This window comes from Phyllostomus discolor, chromosome 11 (assembly GCF_004126475.2).
Source record: "Phyllostomus discolor isolate MPI-MPIP mPhyDis1 chromosome 11, mPhyDis1.pri.v3, whole genome shotgun sequence".
Taxonomy (NCBI): domain Eukaryota; kingdom Metazoa; phylum Chordata; class Mammalia; order Chiroptera; family Phyllostomidae; genus Phyllostomus; species Phyllostomus discolor.
In genome coordinates this window covers 52397679-52422058 of record NC_040913.2, presented here as the reverse complement: position 1 = coordinate 52422058, position 24380 = coordinate 52397679, and the positions used below count along the sequence as shown (strand labels likewise).

The following is a 24380-nucleotide window of genomic DNA, read 5'->3' as shown; positions in this document are numbered from 1 at the left end:
TTTAAATTCTGACTAATCAGAATAAGGACCTACATAAAGAAAAGTGATTGAGATGAAGCAACTCAAACCTAACAATGAAGATTTTTCTTAATCCTCTTAATTTAAGGCTGGGCTTAGCAGTAACACATTTATTCACTAAAGTCTACAACTGCACCAAACCTAGTCTGTGTTGAAATATGGAATAACAATTTAAGTGGAAAAAGTTGATTAAACGCATGTGAACACTGATTATAGACATAAAAGAGAAAACTGTATGCACATTCCCAATATTTTTAATACAATTTAAAATGACAGTTTAATATTTTAATTTTGTCTTCTTTTAGAAACTGCTTGGCAACACAATCAAAATGAATCCAGAGCTAATAATGCAAGATGAGTTTCTGATTCAGTTGAGGACAAACTGGATTTTGTATACTTAGTGGAAATTTCATGAGACTCATGCTATATTTTAGTTTTGCAGACATAGCTTATTTTAGCATTACTTGGCTTGAATCTTCACAGAAGTTCTGGAGGATAAAATTGGGATTATTCACATTTTAAGTGAAGGCCACACAGCACAATGTGGTGAGATAAATCTATGAGAAATTTCCAAGTATGAATCACATATTTGGGTAAGAATCTGGTGCACGGATTTTCTTTAAGTAAATGCCTAATAAAATATTGTCAATGGTATACACATTACTGTTAAAAGAGCTGGAGCAATTCATTTTAATTTCTGGAACTCATTTCTTCATGCTAAGATAACGTCTTGCATTTTTATTTTGCCTTGAACAAGCAGCAACTAAATCAACCACAAAAGGGTCTACAATTTATGTATTTTGAAATGCTATCTAATCAAATATATTAATGCAGGGAGGCCCTGGAGTAGCCTGGAGTGGCTTGAAGATTTATTTCTATATATGGTTTGTCTTCCATTCAAGGCCTTACAATATCATTTCAGAGAGTAGCTATTACGTGAAGACCTGGGTACTCTGTTGATTCAGGAGATCTCTTTACTAGTTATTGTCTTAGAAAAACTCATTGACAAGTTTTAGAAACCCCTTTAAAATATGAAAGAATTCACAGGTCTCTGATCTCTGTTGTCTGTTCTTCATCCCAACACCCCTTCACCCCGTCTTCCTGCACTCTTATGTCAACTTTATGCATGTGCATGTCCTCTTTATGTCACATAGTGAGATTTCAGGGGTCAGGTAAAGACCTGGGGACCAGAGTTGCACAAAAGGTAGGGGGCATGGAAGGTGGGATGCTAGAGTCTGTTGGCTTTCCTTGATCTACACACAGAGAAAGACAATATCACCTCAGCAAACTGGCTCAACTAGGCTCAGAGAATGCTTACGTTTACTCTCCCACCAAGGCTTCGAATCTATTAGTGCAGGGCAAGCTCCTCCAGAGGCAATTAGTGAATATTCTCAGCACTTAAGGGTATGTGGCTTTTGAACAAGCTACACCCTTTTCCTTTTAAGCACTGTTAATCGCACTGGGATTGTTCTTTTCATAAATATTGGTCAAGAGGCAAAAATTGAGTTGCCTGGCTGGTACCAAACCAAAATGAAAAACTATAAGCAACCCTGAAAGTGGGAAATCTATTCAGTATAGAACCGAGTACTCCACCATTGATCGGCTGCTTTTAAAACACTTCAGATAAAATCACTTCTTTAAGAAAAAGCAAAACAAATTAGTGGAGCCTGTTTGGCTTTGGAGGTTTATATTTGACGATTTGCATCACATGCTGGGTAAGTTAATACCTATCACTCATTTACATTTCATTATCAGGCTACTTTATAATTAGATGTAAAAAGAAAACTCATTTGCACAAATCACTTTCACAAATAAACCACAGGGTTGCAAATATGAGTCTGCTTAACTCACATTTAACTAGATTTTTATATAGTAAGCTGATATCTTTTTCTAAGTCCAAAACAGAATATGTAGAAACACGTTATAACTGCAAAACCCTCAAGATATAAAAAGCAATAGTTCTTCCTACCTAGTATAAACTATAATTACTTAAATCTACATGATTACTGGTCTGCACATTATTTTAATTATTAATCCATACAAGATTTTCAAAAATTAAAACACTGACTCAGAAAAATCCTATTGCATCAAGATGTCACAAAAAGTGAAAAGCTGAAGTCTAGAGACAGGGTCTAGTTTGAGCTTTGTCACACCAGCTGTGTGACTAGGTGATATCTCTTAACTTCATCTGAACAAGGTTTCTCATCCAGAAAATGAAGGTGATCTCTAAGGTCCCTTCTAGTTTTAAAATTCTGTGACTCTGTTACATATATAAATCTAAAGCAAGACATATAAAAATTACTTTAAGGAGCACCTTTCAAACTATCAGTTTGATTCATGAATCATGCACTGAATCAAATGATTAAGAAGATAAAACAAAAATCTGTTTAAAAATGGATTAAGTTCTCAGAATCATTAAAACCAACTTCTTGACATGCATATGGACCAGTAATCACTTGTGAACCACAAGGTCAGTCAATACTGCTATTCATGATATGCTGCTGACAAATTTTACTCAGTTTCCCAAACAAGTTCAGCTCTTCCTCTGTGAGAGTCATGTGATGAGTTTAGTAAGGCCACTGGTGTGGTAGCTCACCAGGGATGTATCTTTCCTATAACTCTTTCAATAATTTTCTAGTTACTTAGGATGTAAATATTTGATTCTACAATTCATCTTTATATAAAAGTAGCAAAGACTGAAAAGTACCAAATAACAAGCACGAAAAAAAAATCATTTGTGATGCTTTTCTTACTCTGCAAACACACCAAAAATTCAGCTAATGTTTTAAATATATTTCACTGGTTCTAGAAGGCAATTGTGTCTGGCTGAGAAGTGACCCTTAGCTACCTAGCAGAACCATCTGGAGGCCCAAGTGGTACCCAAGACTAATTAGATCAAAATTTCTAGGGTCAAGGTCCAGGCATTACCAATTTTAAAATATGATGCTAAGGCTGAGAAATAATTAAAGTTAAAACCAGATTCTCTTCTATCTAAAATACAGAAATGCTGGGTAAAAGGCACTGGCACAGGTGGGCAAGATTTAAAAAGAAATCAGACTCCTCACTACTCACACTTTCTTTCTCCCTGAACAGAGAAACATCGAAAGTCACTTCCCAAGAAAAGACACCCAGAAATGATCCTTCTCTGTACTTTGCACAACTGAGAGGCAGACATTTTGTCTGTTAACCTGCTGGTGACAAGTACCTACTTCAAGGACTTACTTTCTCCTGCATCATCACCAAACAGCATTTCTGATTCACCAAGGGATTCTGACAGCCAGAGTTATAGCTTCTTAAAAAAGAACAACTTGATCCAGCAATGCAAATCCAAACCAAATCAGCATTTCCATGTAAATTATAGTTCATGAATATTTGACAACCTTTATATCATTTTATTTGAAGTCAGGAAATATGAAATAACTCCAAATTCTTCTGATTAAAGTATTCATTACACTTGACTAAGATTTCACCAACACAATCTAAACTAGCAATCAACTTACATTTGGCCTTGAATTTTGTTAATTGCTCACTTTATGAGGCACAGAAAAGCAGCCCTCATTTTAAAGAAGGGGGGAAAAGTAAAATCAACGCCTTTCTGGATCTCAATGACACTTCAGTCAAAACATTTCAAAAATAGGAGGGTGATGTGCACACAAAATTAAACATACACAGAAAATTTCCACATAAATACAACACACTATAGGCATGATCAAATTCCCAGCGAAGGATTTCAACTAGAAAGATCAACAAGCTCCTGATAACTTGTCATTATGACTTACTATTTATCTTGACAATGTTTTTTGGAATGCAAGCCACAATGTGAAGTTTTGTTTTTCTGAAAGATTTTAGAAGTCAGGCATGCCCTACCCAAACAAGTGCCTATCCAAAACTTCCTCTAACAAATGTTTATTAAAAATTAACAAGTCATTAGAATAGGTATTCTTCACTGAAGCCCTGGCTTCATGACTCCGGGTTCCTGACTCTTGAATACGTGCCTTCTAGTTTCCTCATTCATCTTCCTCTTCCTCCTCACTCAAATGCAGGCTACCCAAGGACTTACTACTTCTCAGCATGGAAGAGGGACTCAGCACTGCTGCATTACCAAAAATGAGGGGATGGCTTGAAGGGTTTACCATTTCAGAGTCTGAATCACTAGATTCAGTCCCACTGCTGGTGGAGCCCTCCGTCATTTGCAGGGGTGCCAGCTGGTCTGCCATGCCACAGGCACGCCCTGTCTGCATGATGAGGACCTTTGAGGTGGGACCCAGGAGAGGTGTCCCATTAACCAGCATTCTACTTTCTAAACCAGCCAGACTGGCCAATTCTCTTTCTTCATGGCCATCAAGCCTATCCATTGCCTCTGGGATTGATGCTACCTGGCTAAGGATGAGGGGATCTGTCTCTGACTTATTGTACCTACTGGGAAGATTTTGTAAGTATGGCCTTTGTAAGATGGGGGAACAGTTTTCATAATGAGGACCCTGACTGTGGAGAGTATCTTCTCCTATCCTTCTCTCTGTAAGGTCATGTTGGTTTTTGGAAACATAGCCTTGAGACCCAATCCTGTCCCAACTGATATTTGGACTTGAACTTCTGCTGCTGGGAGACAATGCTGTGGCCAGGGGACTGTGACAGTCTGAGCCCCTGAACATCTCATCTATCAGAGAGCTATGTCTTGCGAGTCTGGGGCTCCCACTCATATCAAAGGTGATGTCTGCTGAATCATCATCAAGCAATTCTCTGGAAGGAGGCCGGGACGACTTCACAGAGTGGGGGTATGCCCTGTGCCTAGCTTCTATTCGCCTCTCATCCCTGGAGAGCAGATAAACACCACTGGTCAAATCACCCTCATAATTGTCATTTGTTTGGGACTGTGACTGGGATGTTTGTTCCCTGAGAAGATCGTATTCACTATCTACATCACTGCAGTCAATGAAAGGAATAGAAGTGCTGCTGCCTCTAGCAGCCCTGGATGCTGGACCTGTTGGCTGCTGGGGCTGAGGTTTATTCTGCTGGGTCCTATCCTTAACGACCTCCTCCTCTTCCTCTGTTGTTGCCTTCATGCCTCCATCAGCCTTCTTGTTACCCACTGGGCTCTTCTGCAGAGCAGGGCTTTGGCATGACCCATACTCAGTGGTAGAAACTTCCAGTTCCTTTCTTTGCTGGCAGCTCTGGCCACCTGAGGATTCAGCACCTTCTCCAAGTGTAAGGCTGGCTCTCTGCTGAGCCTGGGTTGGGTGGGAGCAAGAAAAAGATGAAGGAATGGGAGAGAAAAGGCAGATTGTTACACCAGAGTTGGGGGAAAAAAAAGACATCAGAGTCTAGTTTATTAACTCCTCTTTAAGCTTTGAGCATCTGTATCACCAAATAAAGGCTGCCTCCACGGTATTAGGACAGAGCAGTCTAACAAGAAGCAGCACTCCTGAGTGTGTTTGGTTAGTATCCAGAAAGCTCTTTCAGGGTATGGAAACTGACAATGCAGGGTCCCCAGCAACACACGTTAAGCAGTGTCTCTGCTTTCCAGGACCCATAGTCTCATATTGGGTTTCCAAAGTGTCTTTGGAATGAGTCTCTCTAGGCCACAGGCTTCCTGAGGAAGCGTGAACAGGGGCAGAAGATAACACTTAATGGACCCCAGAAGACAAGTTGACAAGTATTTCAGACAAAGGACAAAAAAACTTCTTTGTTTATACTTCTAAGACTAGAATGAACAAATTAGGGGGTCTTTTTGGATTCACACAGTGAAATCTCCTTTATGTCCTTTCTCAACAATGTTCTTATTCTCTTGTGGAGAAAACCCTGAAAACTCATCCAGAGACCAACTCTAGGGAAAATGATCTTTTGCCACCCTGAGGGGCAAGAGTGATAATGTCTCTTGTTGCCAACTATGGTCATTGCCCTGTAACACAAGCCCTGGGAGCTCACCATCCAGTTCACTGCCAGAGAAAGGTTCTAACCTTGGCACCAAAGGGGAGCTACACCCATCAATTGCAAAGCAGGCCCTGATCTCTTCATAGAAGTGTATGCATTCACTGGAGGATGCGCTCTCCCATCCTGGCTTTCATGGAAGGTTCCACCCCTCAGCTGAATAAAGGCCAATAGAGCAAACTTCTCCATGGCAAGAGCATGGGAGGGAAGATAGGAAGCCAGCTGAAAAGGACACACTTCAGGGCCATTGAGCCCAGGATGGGGGTGTGCAATGCAAAGAGCATGTATCTGCTCAAAGTCAGGGTGCGAAACTGGACTCTCCTCTGCCAAACACCCCCAACAGTAAAGTGGAAAATTTGAAAGCATGCTACGAAATACAGAATTCGGCAGAGGAAGTCAGGTGAAAAACAGAGCTATAGCAGTGTATCACTAGTACTGACTTGTTTTGGCACTTCTGAATTCGGCTCTGTAGGCTGCACTGCAAGGCTTCGGACAGAATGAATCTTGCTGTGTTTCCTTGGGGAAAACAGATAACACAGCTAAAGTTAGGTGAGTTGTATTTATTTTTCTTAATGAAAAATAATAGCATTAGACACTTCCTAAAAAATGAAGGTACCCAAAATAGTTTGTATAAATGCTCCCTAAAAACAGACCCAGTCACCTTTTCCACAATTCTTGCAGGTTCCAGGATTACTTAAACCTTGAAAAAGTTCTCAGCAATCCCGTTCTCATTTGAGGGGCATAGCCGGTTAGGAGCCCAGCAATGGAGCACCGTCTAGTTATAGGGAAAGTCACTGGGAGGAAGAAGTTCGGGGGCCCACATATGCTCTGAATTACTAGCTATGGTCTAATGAAATCAATTCGTGCTTTTGGGGTAATGATTTTCTAGATCAGTTCTATAACAGAGGCGTTAACTACTCATCAGTTAATTCTTTCATAGTATTAAGTTCAGAGGAGAAGACCTGCCCTGTGAATGAATGTATAGACTCAACAGTAGACGAAACTGGCTTTAATGCCACTAGCACCTCTTTTATAATTCCCCTTCCTTAGTCTGTGTCTCTCCTCTCCAGTGAACAAGCATTAGAAACTCCTCAGGTATGCAAATGGAGTGAAACTGTGTAAATATTAAATTCCAATGTACAGCCAACTTTTCTTCAAAATACTCCAAGTTAATACTCAAAAGCTCTGCAACATCCACTGTCTGAATCAGAGAACAAACTGGACTACTTCTATGATCTTCAAAAGATTAATTGTGGATTATCCAAGGAAATTATGTGGCTTATTGTATCAAGGTAAGCATGCAAATAACCTTCTGATAGCCTTCTGAACATTATATTTCTGGGTACATGGAGGGAGAAATGACCCCAGGCCTGCATCAGGAGAAATGCACAAGGATGGTCACAAGCAGCAGGTTTGTTGCAGCAAAAGCAAAATACCAAACAACCAGATGCTTACCGATAGAGAATCAAATAAATATAATGTAATACTCTCAGATACCATAAAACACTTGAAATAGATCTCAAAATCAGGGAAGGATTTCAAAAGCAAGATGCAGAATTATAGATAGTGTGATATCACATACAAATAAAAAAGCACATATTCTACATAGTCTTTTTGGGTGCATGAAGATGTGTAACAGAGTAAAATGAATTAGCCAGCTGTTACCTCTGGGGAGGGGAGAAGGGAAATATGAAGACTGCTGGTAAGAAGGCCACATCACTAACAATAGCTACAGATAGGAGAAGAAGAAAAAGAACTCCAGAAACACATGTTAAAATGTTAATTCTAAGTAGTAAGTATATGGGTGTTTGCTATATTCTATGTACCTTATTGTAATTTTTAAGTGTATTAAAATGAAAAAAGAAAAAGATTTAAAAACACATGCACTAAACAGTCCTTGGAGCACCATCACTCACCCCTTTACCCTTGGATCTTAGACCCTCTGGGTTCTCTGCTTCTCCCTCTCTGGGAGGCAGGGCAAGGCTTAAGGGCAGTGGGCTCCAGAGCCAGCCTCCAGAGGCTGCTCACCAGCTCAGAGACCTGGGCTGGTTATTCATCCTCTTTGAGCTGTAGTGTCTACATCTTTAAAAATGGAATAAGATAGCATGGGCCTCACAGTGTTGGTATGGAGACTATGAGTTAACATGGTAAAGAGCTTGGAATACTGCCCAGTACATCATATGAGCAATAACCATTTGCTAACAACAGCAGTAATAAATCCAGTTTCTTCTCCAAACGTTATTTAATTGAAAAGTTTATAAAAATGCATTCAATACAAACCCCCAAATATTTAAGGACTAACCAATGAGTAAGTTTTACAGCACTGTATCTCCACTGTAATCTCCTGTTCCTTTTCCCTCCCTGCCTTCTACTGTCTTTTTCTTCTTCCTCACTTGTTTCTCTCAGTTCATTCTCCTTACCTCTTCTTACCCTGAGTAAATGCCTCTGTGCTCTACAATGTTTCTGTCTAACACTAAACTGTCTGAACTGGCCAAGGTGACTATGATGCAGGGATTCTCTAACTCACAAAGCCTGGGTGAGCACTATCTCACAGCAATTGCACTGTTACCTGGAGAGAATGGCTTGACTCCTCCCATATCAGAAGTAGCATGGAAGTTCCTCTTACCTTTCAAACTGCACTTTCTTATGTCCTCCTTCTTTAACATAGTCGAGAACCTGCTTCTGAGTCCGACCACTAAAATGAAGACCGCGAGAGGAAAGGGAAGAAGACACCAAGGCATTCTCATTTAAACACACAACACAACACTCTACTATCTTTACTTCCCTTCCGTGACGAGGAGATATGTGGGTTTTCTCGGTTAGCCAGCAGTATAAGCAGACTAAGAAAAACCATGTTTTCACATCTAGTCTACCTCTTGATAATTTCCTTAAAAATAAAAGAAAATGTTCAATTAACTAAACCACTTAATTCTGTGATTGGTTATTATGCAAACATTCTGAGTGTATATGCTTTGAGAGGGCAGGGATAATTTTGTTTTCACCATATGTCCCCAATGGCTAGAAGAGTATTTGACATACAGTAGACATTCAAAGTGTTGAAAGAATGAGTGAGAAAGTGACCTAATGATAGGCAAGTCTACATAGTATTTTATGAAGCTACACCAAATGTTAATAAACACTTTTGCTTTTATAGAGAAAGGAAATTCTTTCTGAATTAGAGAGTTCCATTAAGAGTTTACTGTGGCGAGGTAGATGGTCCTGTGTCTCACTGACATTCAGACAGAATGCAGCAAGGGTCTGCCAAGGAGCCTGCTGGGATTACCAAGCAAAACCCCATTAGCAAACTGGAGACTGGCTCTGACCTTACCTCCTTGCTGTATACCACAGCAGCTGCAATAGGTAATATAGCACAAGGAAAGTCTCAGGGGAAGACAAACAGAAAGGTGTGAAGTAGAATACTTACCTGAACCGAAATGATGATCCTCGACTAAAGAGAACAGGCTTTGGCTTTGGTTTGGGTTCTTCAAAAAGTCTAAAAAAGGCATGATGTTCAACACAGATTTTCCAGAAGGATTTACAAAAGTCCCGACTGGCCATTAGGAATTCCAAAGTATCCTGGTATGAGCTCTAAAAAGAGAAAATGCCATTTTGGCTTTTATCCATTACCCATGGACACGGAAAAACTAAAAAAAGAGACAGAAAAAAATCTGTCCAATTAAATTTCAATTGTGTATTTTATTATAGCATGACCATAAATTCATGTATTTAGTAAAACATTGTTGTTCCTAATGACAAATTATAGTTATCATTCAAACATTTTATTCCCCACAGAATTCCTTAGAGGAACTAACAGAAACAAGGGGTACTCAGCAAAAATCATATTTCTTTTGACAAAATTCATAAATAAATTGCATTTACTTGGTTTACATTTCCTTAAAAAATATCCCAGCACAGAAATTCCTTTCTTGCACCCTTAAAATAACTGAAACACAATTTTTCTTTCTGTTTTCTCCCTTATGGTTCAGGCCAACTTTAAATGTTCTCTATAAGGCTATTCTCTATCAAAAAGTATATGGCTCAAGACCCCAGGTGGCCCCAGGGACCATACAAGGAAAACATTTTTCTTTCTGGAGCACAAATGTATCAGTCAAGACTGAAAGACTCATGTCCTTTGATTTTGGAAAGAGGACACAGAAATTTTCTATTCCCAGATGGAATGTCCCTAATTTATGGAGCCATATTATAGAAATAAAAATTACCACAGTCTTTAACATTCCTAGCAGTTCCAACTATTTGGTGGATCCCACAGCTCTGGGCAGTGGAGTGTCAACTTAAAAAGAAGTTGTGCTGTAATTTTTCATGTGTAAACCAGCCTTTTGGAACACAAAATGCATTTTCCCATGGAAAACAACTAATAATGGGTGCCTGCTTTTGAGGTCAAGCCATAAAAGCCTACTTAAACCATACTATAGCTAAACTGTAAGCCTAGACTTACATTTATAATCTTTTTTCCCATGAGAAAAACCACTCCCAAGTACTGGCTAGAGACATTAGTGATATATTATCCATCTCCTCCACTGCTATTTCTGGCAGAAAAAAGATGTTGTTCTTTCTTCTCTGACCTAGTCCTAGTATAAGCAACATCTATAGGGTTTCTGGGGGAAGTGGACCTGGCTAGCTTATGACAATGCACTGTCAGAGGTCTGGGATAACAGCAGGCAGTCAAGAGTTTGGGACTGCTGCTGTGTGGGCAGGGATATGCCTGAAATATGGCAGAATGCTGAATAGGGTCTCAAGGTGACCCAGAGGCTGGAGACACAAGCAATTGCAGAGCTCAGGTTGTTTATTGGGGATAAGGTTAAAACTGCTGGTGTCTGCACAGGCAGTGACCCTATCCCCAGACACACATCTGTGCTACTTACCCACTACCTTCTTTCTACTGAGAGTGACAACTGTGGCAACACCAAGCATTTAGAAACATCTCTCTGTAAGACACTCAGACACCTGAATGGCTGCTGGCCAGTTTCAGCCTATGCCCTAGCTTGGCCCACTCCATCCCAATGGCTCACATGGAAGGCTCGGCAGGTGTCCCCCTTTTCTGGGAGCCACTTACATTTGTATCTGGACGGAGCTTGATGAGAAAGCGCTTCCTCTTGAAGCTCAGCTTCCGCACCTTTGCCCAGTTGAAGGCATTGATCTTCGTGAAACCCTAAGAAGAAAGGTATCAGCCAGTGAGCCAGGAAATGCACAATAAGCAACATGGGAGTTGGTGTGCGCTGCTTATGGGGGACAGCAAGGAGGACTGATGTCCTATGGCTCTGTAAAAATTCATTGGATCTGAAGCTGTGGGAGTAATGCTGATTCCTGGATCATTATTGCTCACTGATTACATGATTTGGCATTCCAACTAAGTTTGCCTCCAGGGAAGAAAAAGATTAGCCAAGGGAATGATAAAGAGAAAGAGAAATAAAAATAAAAACTGTAACAACCACCACAATAATTAGCAATCATCACTTACAGCATGCCAGGCACTGGCCTAAGGACTATACAGATCTTTTCAAACCTTACACAAAACCCAGTGAGATGGCTTTCTTATCTTCATTTTATAGATGTGGAATCTGTAACATAGATATATTTTAATTTGGCCAAAATGACACACTGAATGGCAGAATGAGATTCCTGAGCGTGTGTCTGTTAACCAGCAGCTGCAACACCACCGGTTAGCAACACAGAAGCAACATTATATGTTAGCAATCATCCCCTTGTCCACATGGCCTGGCTCCCATGTCCACTAGCCTTCCAACAGCACAATCAGGACCAGGGAAGGAGGGCCCTGCCTTCCCTGTGTTTTCTAGGCCAGAGAACACTGTACAGAAAGGATATCCTTATCTTTGATAACCATATGGGAAGTAGTGGAGAAGTAAGAGGGAGTTGTCAGACACCAGCTCCTATTTGTCCTATCATAGCAATTGAAAATAGAATTTCTCTTGAGCCCATTTGAATACCAGGACCATTTAAGTTGGTTAAGAATGAAGCAATTATACACTGAGAGGAAGATTAATTCCAAGATACGCTTTTGTACATAATTAAATTACTGAGCAATTCTCAGTATTCAGATTGTACCTAACATAATCAAAACAAATTAATTCAATTGTGAGGCACTTCTTTTTCCCCCTCTATGATTTTTAGAAATGTTCCAGGGATTTAATTTTGAAATTTAATAGTAGTATTGAAAACTTCACTTAGTTTATTGTTGTGTTTTTTCATCAGAGAAAAACATTATTTTTGCAGGTCCAAACCTATTAGGAGGAGTCGCCTCCTCAAATACCACACTATTTTCAACACATCACTTCTTAGTATCCCATGTGAAACCCAACTCAAACTCTTTTCTTGGGGCACAGGTCTATGATAATTAGCATCCATCATAAACATCTGATATACGAGCACAGAATCATAGGCTATTTTGGTAAAATAAGAAGGGGGAAATGTAACTAAACCAGGCAGAGCTCTTAAAAGTTTTAGTTCATACACACACTTACAACTTCAAAATTGGGTGAAATCTGACTCTACTGCATGAGAAAGACAGATGCTTTCTCTACACCCATTTGCAAGCAAAGCACAGATTGCTGACTTTTGTTTAAAAGAAAAGCCTTGAGAAGATTTGGGGGGGGTGGGGTTGGTGAATATGTTCATCATCTTGAATTCATTGATGTTTTACAGGATATACATATATAAAAAATTATCAAATGGCACACTTTAGATATGTGCATTTTATTGTATGTCAAGTAACATTTCAGAATGTGGAAAATCTTATGTTCTTAAGAAAAACAGGTAGACTTCCAGCCAAGATGGAAGTGTATGTAGATAAACTTGGCCCACTTGCATAACCAAAAGAAGGACAACAAAAAATTTAAAACCAAAAAAATAACCAGAACTGCCAGAAAAACAAACTGTATAATAGTCCGACAACCAAGGATTCAAAGAAGAAACATTCATCCAGACTGGTAGGAGAGGTGGAGATGGGAAGCCAGGGTGGAGAGGATGTGTGGCAAGACAGGGACTGGCAGACTGGGACAGGCAAGATACTGGCTGATGGACTGGGCGGTCCCACATTTGCATGTGGATAAACTTGGAGTAATAATTGGGGAGGGAAAGAGGCCCCGCAACCCAGGGTTCCAGTATGGGAGAAGAAAGCCTCAAAACCTCTGGCTATAAAAATCTGTGGGGGTTGTGCAGTGGGAAAAACTCCCAGCCTCACAGGAGAGTTCACTGGAGAGACCCACAGGGTCTTAGAATGTACACAAACCCACCCACCCAGGAATAAACACCAGAAATACCTAATTTGCTTGTGGGTCACAGGGGAAGTGACTGAGAGCTGGCTGAGGGCCGAGCAAGCTCAATTGTTCCCTCTTGGATCCCTCCCCCACATATAGCACCACAAGACAGTGATGTGGGCTGTCCTGCCCTGGCAAATACTTAAGGCTCTGCCTCCTTACAGTGTAACAGGTGCACCAAGACAAAAAATTATGGCAAATAATTTTGACAAATGAAAGAATAGATCAAAGTTCCAAATATAGAACTAAGTGATGAAGAGACAGCCAGCTTATCAAATGCAGAATTTTAAAACACTGGTGATCAGAATGCTCACAGAAATGGTTGAGTACGGTTGCAAAAAAGAGGAAGAAGTGAGGGCTATATAAAGTGAAATAAAGGACAATATATAGGGAAACCAACAGTGAAGGCAAGGAAACTGGGACTCAAACCAACAATCTGCTACCAGAAGGAAGAAATAAACATTCAACTATAACAGAATGAAAGAAACAAGAATTCAAAAAAATGAGGAGAGGCTTAGGGACCTCCAGGACAACTTTAAACATTCCAACATCTGAATCATAGGGGTGTCAGAAGGAGAAGAGGAAAAAGCAACAAGTGGAAAAGTTATTTGAGAAAATAATGGAGAACTTCCCTAATATGGCAAAATAGACTTTCCATGAAGTCCAGGAAGCTCAGAGAGTCCCTCAGAGAAGCTCAATAAGTTGGACCCAAGAAAGCACACACTAAGCCACATCATACTTACATTACCCAAGATTAGCCTAGGTGAGAATGTTAAAAGCAGCAAGAGAAAAAAGAGATAGTTACCTACAAAGGAGTTCCCATAAGACTATCAGTGGTTCTCAAAAGAAACCTTACAGGCAAGAAGGGGCTGGAACAAAGTGTTCCAAAGGGCCTATATCCAAGAAGACTCTATCAGCAAAGCTATCATTTAGAATGGAAGGGACAGATGAAGTGCTGCTCAGGTTAAGGTCAAGTCTCAAGGAGTTCATTCATCACCAAGCCCTTATTATATGAAATGTTAAAGGGACTCATCTAAGAAAAAGAAGATAAAAAACTATGAACAGTTGTTTATGACAACAACTCACAAACTATCAACAACTGAACCTAAAAACAAAACAAAAACAAACTAAGCAAACAACTAGAACGGGAAGAGAATCACAGAAATGGAGATCACATGGAAGGTTTTCAGTGGGGAGTAGAAAGGATGAGAATGGGGAAAAGGGATAGGGAAATAAGAGAATAATTTGTAGGTACAGAGTAGACAGGGGGAGATTAAGAAAAGTATAGGAAATGGAGAAGAAGCCAAAGAACTTGTATATACAAACCATGGACATGATCTAAGGAGTGGAATGCTGGTGGGAGAAGTAGTGCAGGGTGGAGGGGAATAAAAGGGTAGAAAAAAAAACGGGACAAGTGTAATAGCATAATCAATAAAAATATATACATATATAAAAGAAAACATAGTTAGGATCCATCCAAGTGCAGTGTGCATTTTGCTGCAAAATTACTGCAGTACAGACATGGCTCTTATAAACTTATGAAAGAGCTATATCTTACAAGTGGATACTACAGTTTTTTTTAAGTTAGGTAAATCTGTAATCAGAAATAGGCTTATGTAAACCCCAAATTAGGTTTAAAGAAAAGTGAAAAAAGGTTGTTTTGGAATCTAAAATCTTGATCCTATCATATGTGTTCTAAGCATAAGTCCACAGAAAGATATAGATTTCTGTGATCCTATAAAGTGAGTAAATGCATTTCTGTGATCCTATAAAGTGAGTAAATGCAAAGAACTCTATCATGGTGGATTGATAGAATCTGTAAGTTGAGTGCCTGGAAAGAAACAGAAGCTCTGAGATGAGGTTAGTTTTTCCCTATTCACCTAAAAATAACTATTACAGGCCTTTGCTTAGGACCGCACAACATGGAATCAGAGTTGAAGGGCCCATTCTTATCTCCCCACACACCAAGGGAACTCAGCTGTGTTCTAAATGCTCTTACCTGAAACACTAGAATTCCTGTGTTGCAACAGCCAGGTTGATCTTAGTACCTTCTCTGTCCTTAGCCGGGTGCAACCGGATCCCATACATCTCCAGCCTACGGGCAATCTCCAGGAGTTGGAAATCTGATTCTGCTGGTGTTTGTCCACTGAAAAAACAAAAATTAAAGAGAAAGGCCAGGAAATTTGAGTTCTCTGTGTCTATGTGAGATTAAGAAGCTTCTCTTGGGAAATAAAAAGGTATTTCATCACAAACAATGGGGCTACCCGGTTAGATAACACCTAACCCCCCCATTCATTATAAGCCCAAGTTGGGCAGCTTGAATAAAAGCTCTATTGCTTGTGTAACACAAAACCCCAAAGGTTTATCTCAAACTTGACCAGTTTTTTTTTGAATCTCAAAGAGCTTCCTTTAAGGTCATAAAAAAGCAAAACACTATCGTGTTAAAACAAGTTTTTAGTCACTTACAATAGACCTAAACTTGCAAGCAAAGTTCAAGTCATATTATCACATTATTATCAGGACTCAAATGCCTTCCTTAAAACAACAACAACAACACAAACAAAAGGCACAGAGAATCCTTTGAAAATGTTTTACTGATCCAAACAAAAAAACAAAGTGGAGATGATACAAAGGTTCTAGATTTTCACAATATTTTTACTTTGTCCCTAGTGTACCATGTTGCTTTCCCAATTTCCTAATAACTGGCCTTATGTTCTCCCTTTTATTCCAAAGCCATCGCTTGCCCTAAAATTCCAGTGTTACTTAGGTCTCACAGGAAGAAAAGCCAAGAGGCCTGGAGCTCTGGTTTTCAAGGGCAACCTGCATATTTCAGAGTCTAGGATGAATAACACCATGTAAGCTGTTGTGATCTTCCCCCTCAACCTTTGCGTATTTCTTCCAATAGTTATAGTGTCTGTGCATGTGTGTGTATCCATGTATATCAGAAGGATAGAGAGAAACAGTTGAAAGGAAGTGCAAAACAACAAATGAAACTTACATGTGGTTATGGTGAAATTCCACAATTTTGTCTTCTAGTGCATCTTGCTGAGGTATGTACTTATTTTTTGCTAAGTGCTCTCTGTCCGATGCTTCATCAAAATCCCCAATCTCAGCTACAAAGAGACAAAAAGAAAAGCCAGCCAAATATGCTTCATATTCCACAATTTGTTATATTCCCAGTGGAATATCCCCCAACTAGCAAATCACAAGATAGATGACAACACAAGGCAATCCCTGCTGGTAGGTGGCATTAAGGGCTAGATGCCACAAGATGTGGATATGAGGACATATTTAACAATTGTTCCAATATAAAATCATGTTTCTTCTTCTCATCTCTAATAGCTGGAAAGAAAACTTCAGAATTACCCATCTTTAGCCATTCATGTTCCTGGTTTGTTTCTTTCCTCCCTACCCAACTAAGGGTAACTTCTGTTCTAGGTAGTAATTTGAGATGTGGTTTTTGACTTATGACTTCTAAATAAGACCCCAAATTTCAGAACTTCACAAAATCAACTTTGAAAGCCTTATATATATATACATAACAATGATTGGTGCAAATTCTAAATGTTTTATCATGTACAGAAAAGACGACTGTAAATAGGTATATAGGTATGCAATCTGATTTGGGTAAAAAAATTACCACCTTATTAAATTTCTTGTAGTCCTTGTACCAGAAATGATTGGTTGGACTATAAATACTTATGAAAAAATACTATTTTTTAAAGATTTTATTTATTTATTTTTTAGAAAAGGAAGGGAGGGAGATAGAGAGAGAGAAACATCAATGTGTGGTTGCTGGGGGTCATGGCCTGCAACCCAGGCATGTACCCTGACTGGGAATCGAACCTGCGACACTTTGATTTGCAGCCCGTGCTGAATCCACTGAGCTATGCCAGCCAGGGCTAATACTTATGAACTTTAAAAAAAAAAGACTTTATTTATTTATTTTTAGAGAGGGGGAAGGGAGAGGGGGGAGAGAGAGAGAGAGAGAGAGAGAGAGAGAGAGAGAGAGAGAGAGAGAGAGAGAGAGAGAGAGAGAGAGAGAGAGAGAGAGAGGGAGAAAGAAAAGCATCAATGTGTGGTTGCCTCTCATGTGCTCCTTACTGGGGACCTGGCCTGCAACCTAGGCATGTGCCCTGACTGGGAATTGAACCAGCGACCCTTTAGTTCGTAGGCTGGCACTCAATCCATTGAGCCACACCAGCCAGGGATGCTTATGAACTTTTTGTCTATAAGAAATAGGATGTATCTTTGTCTCATGTAACCTCAACATAATCCCCAAATTGTTGTAGTCGGGAAATTTAAATGGTAGAACTTCAAAACAATAATTGTACCTTGACAACAACAGTTTCAGCTCTGTTTATGCTGGTTTAATACCTCTGGGACAGCATGCCATTTTTGTTTATGTCATGTAGTCTGTGTTACAAGCTTTTAAAAAACGTAGTCTAATGACCAGAGACCAGATGTTTTGAGTAAAAGCAAGTGAACTGTTGCTATGAAACCTACCTCCCATTTTGTCATGTGAAGCAGCTTGTCATACTTTAGCCAATGCCCCTCCAGGACTCCTGCAGGATATGGCTTACACATAACCATAAATCTTACCCACTGACAATTATCTGCTCTACATAAAACAGTGCCATCTCACCTGGCACCAGCTGGAAGAATTAATCAATCACTTCCTTCAACTATGACAAATCAGTAATGCAACCTCCTAATTGCCTTTTCTAGTCTAATTTTTCCTTCCCTAAATACAGTAAAATTGCCACTCTCCATCACAGAAAACAGTACAGAAGTTGGGGGGATCTCTTTAACCATAATGCCATCTTCTTTGGTTGCCTTGATGATGGTGGTATTGACTTTTCATACCTTCTATCTGGCCTCGAGAAAGTACAGTTCATTCTCATTCTTTACGTAAGTTATGTTCTGTGAAGACCCCTTGAACATTAAATTAGCAAATACCAGACCACTGTTCCTAAGAGAAATACAGGGTTAGGGTTCTGTAAGACTCTTGAAATGACATTTTTGTCAGCGGAACTTGTTTTATGTGTGTTTATGTTGAAAGACATATTTTATATATATTTTTAATTCATTAACATTGAACTTGGGGCCAACAGCACTATCACTCATGCCTGGAAAAAGCTTATCTGATATACATATTTATGTTCTCTGTAAGGCACATCACAGCCTTCCTGCACTTAGGAACACTAGGCAGCAATTCAACACGACACTTGGGGACCACTATATATAGGGGAATCACCAACAAAATGCACAAAAATGCAACAGTGTGGCACTAAAGAGACCGTGAAAACCACCCTTTTTTATGGTATGAGAGCTGAAACAGGAAGGCAAAGTACCACCTTTTTTGGCCTCAGCTGGGAACATATATGTGGGATGAATCAGATATTCTACCATCTTGTATGGTAGACCACAAATGACCACAATGCACCACAAGTATTGGTTTGGGGGTTACAAATAACTTTTATAGAGTAGGTGAATTTGCAAATACAGACTATATAATATAATGAAGATTGACTGCACGTGGAGGCCTCATCTAAATCCTAACTTTTTGTGACCTTTAAGCTTAGGCTTCTTATCACATATGGATTTTAAAACACACTCTTTTCCATAAGTCAATATAATAAAGGGGTTAAGAATTCCAATTTTTCTTGCCCTGGCTGGCGTAGCTCAGTGGATTGAGCACAGGCTGGGAACCAAAGTGTCCCAGGTTTGATTCCCAGCCAGGGTACATTCCTGGGTTGCAGGCCATAACCCCCAGCAACCGCACATTGATGTTTCTCTCTATCTCTCTGCCTCTATCTCTATCTCCCTCCCTTCCCTCTCTAAAAATAAATAAATAAAATCTTTAAAAAAATCTTAAAAAAAAAAAAAAGAATTCCTATTTTTCCTTTGGCATCAGGGTCAATACACCTGTCTTTTTTTCTTTTTTCCCTCCTGAGTTACTTGCCTTTCACTGCTCACCTAAAATTCAATGGTAATATATGACTATGGCATTCATTTTCCCCTCAGTGTTCTCTTCTTTGAAACATGGAAATAGGCTCCACCTTATTTATGGAGAGTTTGAAAGCTGACAAATATTCAAGAAATGATTTAATATTTTTAAATATCTTTATGCCAAGATATCTTATTAGCTTATGCATATACTAAATTCCATAGCAGTCTACTCACAGCAAAAAATAGGAGAAACAAGAATACCCCAAAATCTGTGATTTTACTAAATGAAATCTCATAAGGACATGCTAGGACAAACCTATTTGCTATGCATGATCTTTAGCATGGAGACACACACAACTTGAAAATGTAGCCCTGTCATGTTTCCAAGTTACCCAAGTGGAATTTTACTATCAGGGATATCTAATGATTGATTCTTCATCAACTTGTCATACTTAATTGATTCACAGTAAATTAAAGAAAATTAAAAGTGAGAGAGAAACAAATGAAAAAAATAGAGACTATCTGAAAGACAACTCCATGAGTTCAAGAAAGGAAGATTTTTAAAAAACTCAGATTGCATGTATAGATACATGTGAGATAAACATATAGCTCACTCAAGATAATTTTCCATCACTATTAATATAGCTTCTGCAAAGGGGAGATGAGTTGACCCCTTACACCTTACAAGTAATGTAAATAACATCAATAATTTTGAACAAGACTACTCACAGAGGATTGAGCAATTCCTCCTCCCATGACTGAGAGCATGAGATGCTTAAAAATGCAGGAATGGGGCTTTAAAAGCATGAGAAGTTTATAAAATATCGTGTCTCATCACTGAACAAATAGTATTCAAATAGCAAGCATACTTTTGAACCCATCTATTACATTTTCTCTGGAGAACTCAAGATTCTCGGGTAATTTTGAGCTTCTTGCTGGTGTCTGGGAAAGAGGGGCCAGTCAGATGGAGCACATGGTTTTCTGAGTGCTAGTCAGCCTCCATTTCCCATATGTGTGAGTGAGATTTACTGAGTTAAAAGAGTTTAAAAATGAAGAAACATAAAAGGAGGAAACAGGCACAAAATTAAGTGACATCAGGAATATTTGAGTACAGTAAGTTTCTTTTTTGCTTATAAAAAAAGCCCAGGATCAGAAACATTTTATACATTTACTATCCAATAAAGAAGTTTCATTCTTTTTAAAATTTTCCATTGTTTGGAAAGGGAGGGTTGCAGGTGAGTGAGATAGAGAAAGAAGAATATCTTTACTGAATACCTAACATGTATTGGGTATTTAATTTTCACAGCCTCATGAAAAATTTTTATTATTTTCATGTTCCAAAATAAGTAACAAGTAGGGGAAGGGGTGGATAACACGCCAGGGTCATCAATCAACTGATAGAAATGAGCTCTGCCTGATTCAAAGGCCTCCTCTCTCCGCTATCATATGAAGAGAAAAGACCAAACACAACAGACAAAAGCTATGTAACTTTCTGTAACAAAGCTTCCTCACTTGTAAAAATGGGGATAATGAGTACTGATCTCACAGAGTTGTTACGAGATTTAAATGGGATACACAGTGCTGACACTTAACAAAGGATACCTATTTTTGTTTTTGTTTTTTTCCCCTCACATCAAATTTTCAAATTGATATGAAAATATCTCTCTGCTAAGTTTGGTAGATATTCAATAATGCCCATATACAAAAAAAAAAAAAGGATAAGCGTGGTTTATAGAAACACTACCATATTAGACTAAGGTAATTTTTTGACTACTAGGAGTGACATTTCCTACAATACTTTGTGAAGTCATCATATCTGGGAAGTTATCAAACAAGATGGGGCTGATTATATGGAACCGCTTTGTATACACTGGAAATTTTAAAATGATAGTGTAATATTTTTTATGCTAGCTCTTATACATGTTGACCTCTGTCTATATATATAACTACTTTCCCAAAACAGCATGTGTATATTCCACTTTAAGTAACTAAGTAACTTAGTTACTTAGGCCACGAGAAAAGAAATAAATGCTCAGGTGGATTGTCAGTAAGCCTTAGAATGAGCACAATCTAATTTATCCTTTGTCTAGGTTAAGAAAGTTAAAATATTTTATTTCAAACATCACTAGGATTTAGTTTAGCTAGAGAGCAAAATACAAGAAATGAAATCTTTGACAGTTTTATGTCTATGGCTAATGAGCCATATTCAATAAGGGACAGAACAAATTTAGTCCACTTGGCCCCTGTCCCTCTAAGCTTCTCCTTTGAGACAACTGAGATGTCAACAGTTGCACTAGTCCTTGAAAAGGGTAGACAAACACCAGGACATAAAATTGCTGGGTCAATGTTTTGGTGATATGCATATTAAATAAAATTAGGAGTACTGTTTTCCACCCATAAACATTCATGCTAATAGCAAAAGAACATAAAGACATTAGCATTGTTTTTATGGATGTGATTTTCTTTCCAGTCAATCAGATCATTGTATTATTTCCAATGTGATTTCTAAAGAAAACCAACAGAACTTACATTGTACAATGTGTGAGATCAGGAGAGCAGCACTGGTGTCATTACACGTCAGCCTGCCCTGAGCCAGGTCCTGCTTGACCTGCAGAGCAAACAGGTACCTGCGAACACAGAGATGGGCATCATAAACACAGAGATGGGCAGCATGTGAAGAGGGTGGGGCATGTCCCCATCTAAGTCAGATGTCAGGCTCACCCCTGGCAATCTGTCCACACTGTGAGCAACTAAAGAAATGTACATAAACCAAGGAAAAGAATGCCTGCAAGGCTGGGATGAGTTCCTGGTGCCACTGACTGCCATGCAGATACTCATAGCTTCCTGAAAGGACAGGGAGACATGTGCTGTAATCTTTATACACAATGAACAATATGTTTCATTTTATATAGAGAAATACAGTGATAAAAAACATAAGACTGTGACTTACCATCCTATATATTTTGGTAGAGCAAAGCAAACACTTAACAATTTTTCACAGATCAAATGTATTTAAAAATGGCTTTATGGCTCAGACAGTAACAATAGTTTGTTATGCTTATGAACAGCTTTGCCAACAGGTAACAGCAAGACGGGGTGACTTTTTTGTGGCACAGTATTCACTTAGGTGCTGCCATACTATCAGCTCCCAGATGTATAAGAATCAATTTATTTTAAAACTCTTTTCTTTACATTGTAGGAAAAAGCAAGTGAACATTTTTGGCAAAAGAGAAAAGAGATATTCATAAAACAAATTAAGGGAAAACATTCATTGTTAAAATTGATTTGAAAATATCATATGGACATGGGCAATGGTGTGGCAATTGCCTGAGTGAGTAAAGGTGGGGGCTAGGTGGAGGCGGGTAAAGGGGGAAAATTGGACAACTGTAATAGCATAATCAGTAAAACATAATTAAAAAATGAGATATCAGTATGAACTCATAAACTTTTCTAAAGGTATTTACTAGGTTTATCCACTACCTAGTAACAGTGTCATCTCAGAAGCAACCCTAAGGACTTCTGGCCAAGTTGGAGGCACAGGTAGACACACTTTGCCTCCTCGCACAACCAAAAGAAGGACAACAACAATTTTGAAACAAAAAACAACCAGGACTGGCAGGAAATTGAACTGTCTGACAACCAAGGAGTTAAAGTAAATACATTCATCCAGACCAGTAGGAGGGGCGGGATTGGGCAGCTAGGCAGAGACGGGGCGCAGCAGCAGTGGCTGGCGACCCTGGGCACGCAAGGGAGCAGCAGGTGAACCCAGTGAGGTGGTGGATTGTGGAGTGGTGTGATGCACAAGGTGGCTGGCAGAACCAGGTGGTCCCACATTCACGCACAGATAAACCAGGTGAAACTGGGGAGCAAGACAGACCACGCAACTCAGGGTCCCGACTCGGGGAAGTAAAGCCTCAAAACACCGACTGAAAACACCTGTGGGGGTTGAGGTGCCGGGAGAGACTCCCAGCCTCACAGGAGAGTTCGTTGGAGAGACCCACAGGCTCCTAGAACATACACAAACCCACCCACATGGGAATCAGCACCAGAAAGGCCCGGTTTGGTTGTGGGAAGCAGAGGAAGTGACTGAAATCTGGCAGACAGCAGAGCAAGCACCATTGTTCCCTCTTGGACCCCTCCCCATGTACAATGTCACAACCCAGCAATTGGATTGCCCTGCCCTGGTGAACACCTAAGGCTCCACCCCTCACTATGTAACAGGTGTGTCAAGACAAAAACAAATGGCCCAAATGAAAGAACAGATCAAAGTTCCAGAAAAAAATACAACTAAGCGATGAAGAGATAGCCAACCTATCAGATGCATAGTTCAAAGCACTGGTGATCAGGATGCTCACAGAATTGGTTGAATTTAGTCGCAAATTAGATGGAAAAATTAAGGCAATTAATTGGCTAAGGGAAATAAAGGAAAATGTACAGGGAATCAATAGTGATGGGAAGAAAACTGGGACTCAGATCAATGGAGTGGACCAGAAGGAAGAAAGAAACAACCAAACAGAAAAGAATGAAGAAATAAGAATTCAAAAAAATGAGGAGAGGCTGAGGAACCTCCAGGACATCTTGAAATGTGCCAACATTCGAATTATAGGGGTACCAGAAGGAGAAGAGGAAGAGCAACAAGTGGAAAAGTTACTTGAACAAATAATAAAGGAGAATTTCCCCAATCTGGAAAAGGAAATAGACTTCCAGGAAGTCCAGGAAGCTCAGAGAATCCCAAAGAAGTTGGACCCAAGGAGGAACACACTAAGGCACATCATAATTACATTACACAAGATCAAAATGAAGGAGAGAATCCTGAAGCAGCAAGAGATAAGGAGGCAGTTACCTATAAAGGAATTCCCATCAGACTGTCAGCTGATTTCTCCAAAGGGACCTTACAGGCAAGAAGGGGCTGAAAAGAAATATTCCAACTCATGAAAGGCAAGGACTCACATTCCAGATTGCTCTATCCAGCAAAGCTTTCATTTAGAATGGAAGGGCAGATGAAGTGCTTCCCAGATAAGGTCAACTTAAAGGAGTTCATCATCGCCAAGTCCTTACTATATGAAATGTTAAAGGGACTTATGTAAGAAAAAGAAGATAAAAAACATGTACACTAAAATGACAGCAAACTCACAGTTATTAACAACCACACCTAAAAGAAAAACAAAAACAAACTAAGCAAACAAC

At 39.5% G+C, this 24380-nt stretch overlaps 1 protein-coding gene across 1 annotated transcript in view; it reads right to left on the bottom strand.

Moving 5' to 3' along the window:
• Nucleotides 1–24380, bottom strand: part of FARP1 (FERM, ARH/RhoGEF and pleckstrin domain protein 1) — a 310831-nt gene that overhangs the window by 70261 nt on the left and 216190 nt on the right. Inside the window, 9 exon segments of the mRNA XM_028526270.2 lie at nt 5000–5246; nt 6387–6462; nt 8573–8641; nt 9371–9534; nt 11021–11116; nt 15241–15266; nt 15269–15387; nt 16240–16354; nt 21723–21820. Of these exon segments, the coding sequence (XP_028382071.1) occupies nt 5000–5246; nt 6387–6462; nt 8573–8641; nt 9371–9534; nt 11021–11116; nt 15241–15266; nt 15269–15387; nt 16240–16354; nt 21723–21820 (1010 nt within the window).